This window comes from Colobus angolensis, unplaced genomic scaffold (assembly GCF_000951035.1).
Source record: "Colobus angolensis palliatus isolate OR3802 unplaced genomic scaffold, Cang.pa_1.0 Scaffold156, whole genome shotgun sequence".
NCBI classification, from domain to species: domain Eukaryota; kingdom Metazoa; phylum Chordata; class Mammalia; order Primates; family Cercopithecidae; genus Colobus; species Colobus angolensis.
Genome location: NW_012114666.1, coordinates 2,560,819 through 2,570,638, shown reverse-complemented (window position 1 = coordinate 2,570,638; position 9,820 = coordinate 2,560,819). Strand labels below are relative to the sequence as shown.

Sequence of the window (9,820 nt, the reverse complement as noted above, 5' to 3'; positions counted from 1 at the left end):
CACCCCACCCCGACCCTGATCCCGGGGGATGTCCAGGTCCCCAGACGTCCGCAGGGCCGCGCCCGGGGCCGGCCGCCTCCGCCAAGGACGCCTTTGCACTTGTAGCTGCCGGAGACCGAGCTCTTGCAGGGTCCCCGAAACCCCAAATCCCTACAAGCCAAGGAAGCATGCCTCCTAGTTGACAGCCAGAGAAACTGAGGCTCGGGAAGGTATGGCGCTCTACGCAAGGTCGCTCAGTCTTCGGCCGAGCCCCGGGTCTGCAGAGCCTCAGCCAGGCTGGGGCGCAGCTGACTGAGTTGCAGATGGGCCTGGACTTGGTCTGAACTTCCTCACGTTGCCCGCGGGGTTGTTGTCCAGGCCGTCTGGCTGGGTCTGGCTGCGTCTCGCTGTGTTTGAAACACCTCCCGACGCTCGCCGCTCCTCCCTTTTGATCTAACTGGAAGAGCAGGCGTCCCCAGGGAAGCCGCGGGCACGGAACCCACAGTGCTGTTTGTTATGTTTCATTTCTGTCGCCTTCCATGGGTGCTAAGTGAAAACTGATTTTCATTCAGAGCAGTCATACCAGCTTTCCTTTCAAGAAATCTATCACTTTCTTCCAAGTGGGTCTTTTAAAATAAAAATAGTAGTAAATAATGAAGTCTGGCGGTCCAGGAATGACAAACCCATACTCGCGGAGCGCGTCCGGCCTCGCAGTCCGGAGCCTCTTTGTTTGCCTGGGTGCAGACAGGGCCCTCCACTGACCACCAGGTGACCTCACACCGAGCCCTGAAGGCTTTTGAGCTTGTTTTCTGACCTTTTAGAGGCCCAAAAATAGCGCCTTCCCAGCAAGAGTTTGGAAGACAACTCCATGAGCTGGTGCAGGCCTCAGCGTAGTGCGGCCGGCCCAGCGAGCATCTCCTCACTGTTCCCTAGCTTTTCAGTGAGGAGCGGATGGGGACTGGTCCCAGGCTTTCACCAGGCCTCCTGCCCAGATCGGCTTCCTTCCTTGCCTTCTCCAGTCCGACAGGTGGCACACAGGTCTTGGGGATCCTCTCCAGAGTGGCACCTTCGGCACACACCGTGCCACCTCCTGGTGATTCTTCGGGGCCCAGCGCAGCTGTTCCTTCCTCCAGGAAGCCCTCTCTAACCACCTGTGAGGCCTCGGATGCCTCCACTGGGCCTCCTTCCACCCCGTGGCTGTGGGTCTTCTCTGCACTCATCTGGAATGGCCTCTTGTCCTGCTTGTCTGTCCGCCACATTGACCTTGTCCCCAGCTCAGGCCCTGGCACTGGAGCAGCGTGTGTGTATACAGTGGCGAAGAGTTGACCGCAGACTCCCTGGGTTCCTCTCTCTACTCGCTTGTGTGACCTTGATCAAATTCCAGCCTTGACTAATATTTATAAGATCTCTACAAACGTTGGTGTCTTCACATTTTAGTCTTTGAGTGTTGAGCCTTTGTTTCTCTTGAGAAGCTACCGAGGAGTGGAGTTGCTGGGTTATATGGTTAGTGTATGTCTAACTTTTTAAGAAACTGCCACACCATCTTTCGCTTCTCTCTGTCTCAGTCCCCTCATGTGTAAAACTGGATGTTAATAATTCAAACTTCATAGAATATGAATGTAAAATGAGATATGTTCATACCTGGCATCTGGTGTGCCCTAAATTAAGGTTAGAAATGGTTATAATTGCAGTAAATGTATATGGTCACAAGGCCCCCGTGAGCTGTCCTCGTTTCTTCTGCACCATGGTTAAATCGGCAGAATCCAAGTGGGATCAGAACTCAAAGGAGATTAGGACAAAAGATAACTCATCTGCCTGAGAAAATGCGTCCCCAGCAGGGCCTGGGAGCCGTGCAGGGAGGGTCTGAGCTTGGCCAGAGCCCGGCACCTCCCCTGTGGGCTGTTCTGGCCACCCTCGTTGGGAGGTAGGCGTGTGCTGCCCAGCTGGGAGCTCCAAATTTGCCAGGTGTTTAATTAAGAGCCAAAGAGGCCCACCCACCTCTGCCTTGGCAGGGGGTCTCTATAAGAGGGGTAGGGAAAGCCACAGAAGAGACCCGCCTTTTTGTCTTAATGTGATTCCATGTCCTGTAAACCGCCTAGCAGCCCCGCCTGCCTGTGCCACTTACCCCTTCCGGGAAGGTAGGGGGAACTCAGGCAGATGACTTCCTCTCCCAGAGCCCCAGTGTCCTTTTGTCTCCATCAGTTCTGGTTCCAGTGCCACCTTTTCAGGGACACCTTCCCCGATGGCCTTATTTAAACTTGCAACATTCCTCCTACTCCCTGTCTCCCACGTGATTGATGTTTCTCTCTGGCACTTGTCACAAGTAGCAGCCCTGGTATTTTACTTTTCTGTTTATTGTCCCTGCCTTCCCATAAGACCATAAGCTCATTGAGGATGGAGTTTTGTCAGTTTTTTCCATTGCTCTGTCCCCTACACTTAGAACAGTGCCTGGCACAGAGGGGACACTCATGAATCCACGAGAAGTAACAGCATGGTTGTTCAGAGCAAAGGCCTTGGACCCAGACTCAGTGAGTTTGGATCCCAGCTCTGACAGTAGTCCCTGTGTGATCCTTGGTAAATTACTCAACCTCTCTGGGCTTCTCAGATCCTCTTCTGTTAAGTGGAATTGACAGTAGTAAAGGTTGTTGTGAGGATTATATGCATTAATATTTCCTTTTTTTAAAATTAGAGACAAGGCCGGGCGTGGTGGCTCACTCCTGTAATCCCAGCACTTTGGGAGGCCAAGGCGGGTGGATCACCTGAGTTCAGGAGCTCGAGACCAGCCTGGCTAACATAGTGAAACCCCGTCTCTACTAAAAATGCAAATATTAGCCAGGCATGGTGGCTCGTGCCTGTAGTCCTAGCTACTTGGGAGGCTCAGGCAGGAGAATCGCTTGAACCTGGGAGGCTGAGGTTGCAGTGAGCCAAGGTCGTATCACTGCACTCCAGCCTGGGCAACAGAGCAAGAATCTGTCTCAAAAATATAAAATAATAAAAGATATGTTGGCCAGGTTGGTCTTGAACTCCTGGCCTCAAGCAATCCTCCTACACCTCAGCTTCCCAAAGTGTTAGGATTACAAGCATGAGCCACCACGCTCAGCCAATAGTTTCAAAGTACTCAGAACAGTGCCTAGTACAAAATATACACAATATGGTGTTTATTATTAATATGATTTATCAAGTGAAAGAAAACAGGTGACACTCCAAACGCTGTAATCGACTTGGCAAGGTCCTTGGCTCATTCTTTAAACCTTCCTACCCCATCTCTGTTACAGGTCTTTGTACTTTAAAAAATGTTGAGGAGAGGCAGAAGGGGCATCTCACACACACACTCGCACACACACACACACACACACACACTCACACAGACACTCTCACACACACACTCACACACACACTCACACACACTCACACACACACACTCACACACATGCGCATGCACGTTGAGTCCAGACAGAAGATGTGTCACGTCGTCCTGTGCATTCAGTACAGTGCCTATAACACATCCCGGGTACTTAAGGCAATGTTTCACGAAGAAATGAATGTCTAAAATTTTTCCATTGCCTGCAAGTCACACCCTCATAAATTCTTTTATTTTAGCTTCTTTAGTCTCCCCAAAGATTAGGAAGAAAACTGCATGACTCACAGTGCTTACAGACGGGTGTTTTTACCAAAACAAAAGGAAGAAAATTGTCCAGTAACCGGGTGTTCTCTAGAATGTCAGAAGCCAGCAGTGGTGCCAGCTAACCTGAGATTGTCCTTGTGTCCGAATGTCTTGCCCCTACTACAGTCTTGCAGTAGATGCTGCTCATTCTATAGTTGGAATCCTGGCTGCCTTTTTATTTTTATTTTTTGGCCAAAAGGCCTTTTGCCACAATAAAGACCACAAAGAAAAGGGCCCTCGCAGAGACAGCTGCACTCGGTCCAGTGAATGGACAGAGTGGGGCCAGGTGTCAAAGGCATGAGTGTTTGGCCCTGCGAGGGGCTGTAGGTGGCCTCCTATCAGTCCCCACCGCCTGGCTGCTCCCCCCTCTGCAGCCTCCCTCAGCAGCTGGAGGAGGGTGAGGGCTTGTTTATCAGGGAGAACCGATGCTGTCCACAGCCATCCTGGCCGGGGGTGGCAGGGCTAGTCAGAAGGCTTCGAGGAAACGGGAGGTCACATAAGCTGGCCAATGAAAGAAGGGCTGATGACATCTTCCCTCCTCCCCTCCAGAGCCTGAATGTTCTGGAAAAGTGTCTTCCTTTGAGAATGGTCATTCTGGCATGACAGGAAAGGGGTGCCTGCTGAGTACCACAGAGGCTGAGGCCTGGTGGTCACCAGCCCAGTCACCAGTCCATGCTGCCAGTTAGCCATCCCTCCCTTCTGAGCCTCAGTCATCCATCTGCCAAAACAGAAGCGACAAAGTTTCCCGGGTCATGAGGCAGTGAGGGATTTGTGAAATGACACCTTTGAAGTGTAAGCTCAGCTCCTGGCTCAGCGGAAAGGACCTGTCTGTCATCAGGACACTGAGGGTTTTCCTCAAATGTTCTAAAACATCTTATGCCTCTAAAAATAACAGGGTAAAAGTGGGTCAGCTACAGAGACCGTAACAAGAGCTGACTTACAGCCAGGTGCTCGTCACCTGCCGGGACCAGCCTCAGGACTGTCCTTAGAGAAGTCTTTTGATTAAAGTGCTCTCTTACTGAGAAGTGGTTTTTCCCTCCCCTAATCTGGGTGGCGTTGGGGATTTTTGTGTCTCCCACACATTCCAGGCTTGGTGGGTGCTCAGTAACTGTTAACAGATGTCCCATGCGATCCATGAGTTCTGTGCAAGTCCTGGTAAAGTACTGTGCAAGAATCACCCCCACTTTGTGTGTTTCAGATGTCAGGTGTAAATCTTGATCGTAGGAGTAAATCTGCCATCGCTTTTGCTGCATTAATTTTGTGCACACCGTCCTTTTTTGGTGGCATATAACATGGTTGTCACATGTGCAGGCTGTGGACTTGGAGGGCTGGGCTCTAATCTTGGTGACTTCAGGCTGGTGATCTCGCCTCACCAAGCCTGTGTTGCTCCTTTGTAAAGTGAGAAAAGCAGTATCTACCTCTGAAGGTTGGCGTGAGGATGGAAGGAGAAAGTGTCGGAGGACCGCCTGGCTCAGAGAAAATGCTTGATAAAGGATCATTGTCCCCAAGCTTGTGAGCCCTGGTGTTTTAGTTACTATTGCTGCTGTGACAGATGAGCACACACCTGGTGGCTTAAAACAATCCACATTTATTATCTTACAGTTCTGGAGGCCAGCAGTCCAAAATGGGTCTTAATGCACTAAAGTCAAGGTCTCAGCAGAGCTGGGTCCTTCTGGAGGCTCGAACCCATGTCCTGCCTTTTCTAGCTTCAAGCCGCTTGCATTCCTTGGCTCATGGCCCTTGCCTCCATAAGCCAGAAGCAGCGCATCTTCGGATCTCTCACTCTGCTTCTGTCCTCACAACCCCCTCCTCGATACTGAGTTTCCTGCCTCCCTCTTTTCTCTTATAAGGACCCTTGTGATGACGTTGGTAATAATGTAGCCCAGGTAATCCGGGCTCATCTCCCTATCTCAAGACCCTTAATCACATCTGCAAAGTCCTTCTGCCATGTAAGGTGACATATTCACAGATCCTGGGATTGGGACATCTTTGGAGCCATCATTCTGCCAGCCATACGTAGTTCCAGGCTTGCATTGCACTTGGTGACTAAGTTGGCTCAAACTCGGCTCACTGAGTAAGACGGGGTAACTGATCCACGCCTGTAATCCCAGCACTTGGGGAGGCTGAGGTGGGTGGATCACGAGGTCAGGAGATCGAGACCAACCTGGCTAACACCGTGAAACCCCAGCTCTACTAAAGATACAAAAAATTAGCTGGGTGTGGTGGTGTGCGCCTGTAATCCCAGCTACTTGGGAAGCTGAGGCAAAAGAATCCCGTGAACCAGGGAGGCGGAGGTTGCAGTGAGCCACAGTTGCGCCACTGCCCTCCAGCCTGGACGACAGAGCGAGACTCCATCTCAAAAAAAAAAAAGGAAAGGGGTAACTGATCTCTCATCCAGCAGGAAAGAGTATACCATTGCATGCGTGTATAAAAGCCAGTAATGACTGCCCATGCCTGCCCTAAAGCATCACGTCTTCTCTGATTTGTACACAGGATCCCAACCAGGCCACAGAGACAACAGGCAGCAGCGTCGGTTGCACAGAGGAGAAAAAGCAAAGCAAGTCACAGCAACTGAGAAAGATTTTTCAAGAGTATGGCACTGTCGGCGTGTCGCTGCACATTGGAATCTCATTAATCTCCTTGGGCATATTTTACATGGTTGTGTCAAGGTAAGATTTTTGACAGTCATTAATGTTTGTTTTTTACCATCATGTAAGATTCTATGTGAATAAGAACGTGTTTGCTAAGACTTTTTTTTAAAGACAGGGTCTCACTCTGCTGCCCAGGCTGGAGTGCAGTGGCACGATCACAGCTCACTGCAGTCTCGACCTCCCTGGACTCAAGTGATCCTCCCACCTCAGCCTCCCAAGTAGCTGAGACTACAGGCATGCACCACTGCACCCAGCTGATTTTATGGGGTTTTGTTGTTGTTGTTGTTGTTGTTGTTGTTTTCCAAGACGGAGTCTCGCCCTGTTGCCAGGCTGGAATGCAGCGGCGCTATCTATCTCGGCTCACTGCAAGCTCCGCCTCCCGGGGTCAAGTGATTCTCCTGCCTCAGCCTCCCAAGTAGCTGGAGCTACAGTCGCACACCACCAAGCCGAGCTGATTGTTGTCTTTTTAGTAGAGCCAGGGTTTCACCGTATTGGCCAGGATGGTCTCAATCTTTTGATCTCATGATCCCTTCCCCCCGGCCACCCAAAGTGCTGGGATTACAGGCATGAGCCACCGCACCAGGCCGATTTGATGTTTTTTGTTGTTGTTGTTGAGACAAGGGTCTTGCTATGTTGCCCAGACTGGTCTTGAACTCCTGAGCTCAAGTGATCCTCCCATCTCGGCCTCCCAAAGTGCTAGGATTACAGGCCTGAGCCACTGCACCTGGACGCTAAGACTTTTATTCATTCAGCTACTTCATTACATTTTTAAAAATACTGTAAATCTTATAATCAAACCAATGTCTTTGTTTAATCCTTTGCTGTAACAATTGTTTTCTTTGCTTCTTCCCCCCTAGTGGTGTGGACATGTCTGCAGTCCTGCTGAAACTCGGATTTAAAGAGTCCCTGGTACAGTCAAAAATGGCAGCAGGCACAAGTACCTTTGTGGTGGCCTATGCAATCCACAAGCTGTTTGCGCCGGTGAGAATCAGCATGACGCTAGTCTCTGTGCCCTTGATTGTCAGATATTTTCGAAAAGTGGGATTCTTTAAACCTCCAGCTGCAAAACCTTAATGAACTCTTCAGTCGTACACACTGAAAACCTATTTCTTCTAAATTACACAATTTGGACTGGTTTTAGGGTTGGTTTCTTTTGGAGAGGTAGGGGCTAATTGCTATGTTCTCATGGATAAACTTTGCCAGCAAAAATCAGGCTTTTGAACAATTTTAATTGTTTGCCTCATAAATTTTGTGAATGCTATTCATTATAGGGCTTGTATATATAATCTAAAATGTCAGCAAGACATCACAGATGGGTTAACATCTCAAAACAAAATAGCCTACAAATGTTCCTTGTGGGAGATTTTGGCGAGGGTCTGTCTGTAAAAGCTCCAGGGGGTTCATCTTGGCTCAGTTTCCTAAAAAGCAATGATTAATTTAACTGGCTTTTCAATAGCCCCTTCCGCTGATGTTTGTTGTCAGCTGCCTACAGTTTAATATGCAGCGTTCTGCAAAACAGCTGCCAGTGCTACGATGAATGAAGCAAAACTTAATATGTAATCACAATCTAAATTAGCATCAATACTTTGACATTCATCATATCTGTTTTTGGGGGAAGAAGAGTATTTCCGGTATGTTTCATTGATCCCCAAACACCTTCCAATCTGGACATGATGAGGCTCATTCCAGATGGTTTTTCTGAAATTTCATTGAAGTAGGTCGGCATCATTTGTCTCTATTTAGGTAAAATATGAAAACTCTGCCCAGTAGCAGGGGCATCACGTGGTTCCTGATGCCCATGTTGCAGAGGCATTTGGATACCACACAGAAACAGCTAAGACAATCTTAGCTTTTCTTAGACAATCTTTATCTCAAACTTCAGACATTCCAGAATTGTCATGATGTTTACACTGTCTCATCGAGTTAAAAATCCTGTTCAAGAAAAAAAAACATTTTGTATCACTTCCTAAAAAGGAATATTCGTGGCACTTGTCACAAATGGAAGGCAACTATGAGACCATGCAAGCCAGGGCGGGGCTTGTATTACACGGCAGGTGTACTTAGTCTACTGAGCCAGCTTTACCCAATGAAGGGCATGTATGTCAGAGAGATTAGCTAAGAGTAGAAATTCAAGCATAGAGGCGGTGGTTCACGCCTGTAATCCCAGCACTTTGGGAGGTCGAGGCAGGCGGGTCACTTGAGGCCAGGAGTTCGAGACCAGCCTGACCAACATGGTGAAACCCCGTCTCCACTATAAATACAAAAGTTAGTCGGGCATGGTGGCACACGCCTGTAGTCCCAGCTACTGGGGAGGCTGAGGCAGAATGGCTTGAACCCAGGAGGTGGAGGTTGCAGTGAGCCAAGATCACACCACTGCACTCCAGCCTGGGCGACAGAGGAAGACTCTGTCTCCAAAACAAAGAAATCCAAGCGTAGATCCAAACTGAGACACTGAGACGTCCTCCTTATACTAGTCAGGAGCAGGCGATTGAAGTAATTCTGTCCTGTGGGGTTCGGCATCACGCACGTTCCCCCTGGGCCGTTCTCCGATGCAGGGCACTTGCTCCACACTCTGGGAACCCAGATTAACCAGTCTGCCCTGTCACATAGTTGAAGGAGTTGCATTTATCTTTCTGGCTCCCAATTCCTTTACAATTACATTTGTTGCAGAACTTCCACAAGGCTAAATAAAATTACATTTGTGACCATCAGAGAACTGAGGGAACTATTAACTGGCTGTCCTGGTTTTGCTGAGATCAGGCTGTTGACAGTTCCTGGTTGGCCCACACCTACCCATGTCAGTTATCTCCACTAACATTTCCAAGAATCTTTGTAGGACAGTTTCTCCACCTGCAAGGTCTTTCAAGTAGAACTCTTCTTTCCTGTAATGCAATTAGCCCGTTGCCAAAAGGTTTTACTGTCTTAAAGCCGGAACTGTCTTTCTGAGATCTAATTCCAAGGACTTCTCCACCGCTGAGATGCCTCACACCAGTATTAGATGATTCTTTGTGTGGACAGAACAGAGCATTTTCATCTTGTGTTTAAAGCAATTTGTTGGCTTCGGCTCCTCACCACTTTCTATACTAGTCTCCCATTCACGTCCCTAGTTAATACCTATGCAAAAAAAAAAAAAAAGAAAAAGCTGATGATGAAACCTACAGGTTTAAGGGCTTAAATCTCAAACTTTGTGTTAGGAGTAACAGGAGTGTGCTGAGAGGGCAAGCAATGAAACAAGTCATACCAAAAAGCCACATTGCTCTCTCCTAAGCCCCAACCCCACTCCACTCCTGTGGCCGGTGGTCCAAACAGAAAATAACTGGAGAAGACGAGGAGGTCAAAGGATCAGGGAACTAAGCAGTATGTGAATTCACCAGCAAGATGTACAGAACACTTGTGTTTACATTGTTTTTATGGAACTAGCAGAATAAAACTATTTTAAAAATGAAAGCCATTGTTTCTCTAATTCATCTGACAAACTGAGCAGCTTAAATTCTGTGAAACATCTTTATGAACTTTTTAATATTCC

General features: G+C 48.5%; 1 protein-coding gene across 1 annotated transcript; it reads left to right on the top strand.

The window, feature by feature from the left end:
• Positions 1 to 1,802: 1,802 nt before the first annotated feature.
• Positions 1,803 to 9,741, top strand: FAM210B (family with sequence similarity 210, member B). The gene is made up of 3 exons (XM_011936731.1): positions 1,803 to 1,903; positions 6,109 to 6,312; positions 7,152 to 9,741. The coding sequence occupies exons 1-3, from the start codon at positions 1,803 to 1,805 to the stop codon at positions 7,366 to 7,368; spliced, it is 522 nt and encodes a 173-aa protein (XP_011792121.1). The 3' UTR covers positions 7,369 to 9,741.
• Positions 9,742 to 9,820: the final 79 nt, after the last annotated feature.

Bases quoted from the DNA above. Each gene is read 5' to 3' on its own strand.
- FAM210B (XM_011936731.1), top strand. From the start codon at position 1,803: ATGCGTCCCCAGCAGGGCCTGGGAGCCGTGCAGGGAGGGTCTGAGCTT. The intron at 1,904-6,108 runs GTAGGCGTGTGC...CCTGCCCTAAAG, and splicing joins CTGGCCACCCTCGTTGGGAG to CATCACGTCTTCTCTGATTT. The intron at 6,313-7,151 runs GTAAGATTTTTG...CTTCCCCCCTAG, and splicing joins TTTTACATGGTTGTGTCAAG to TGGTGTGGACATGTCTGCAG.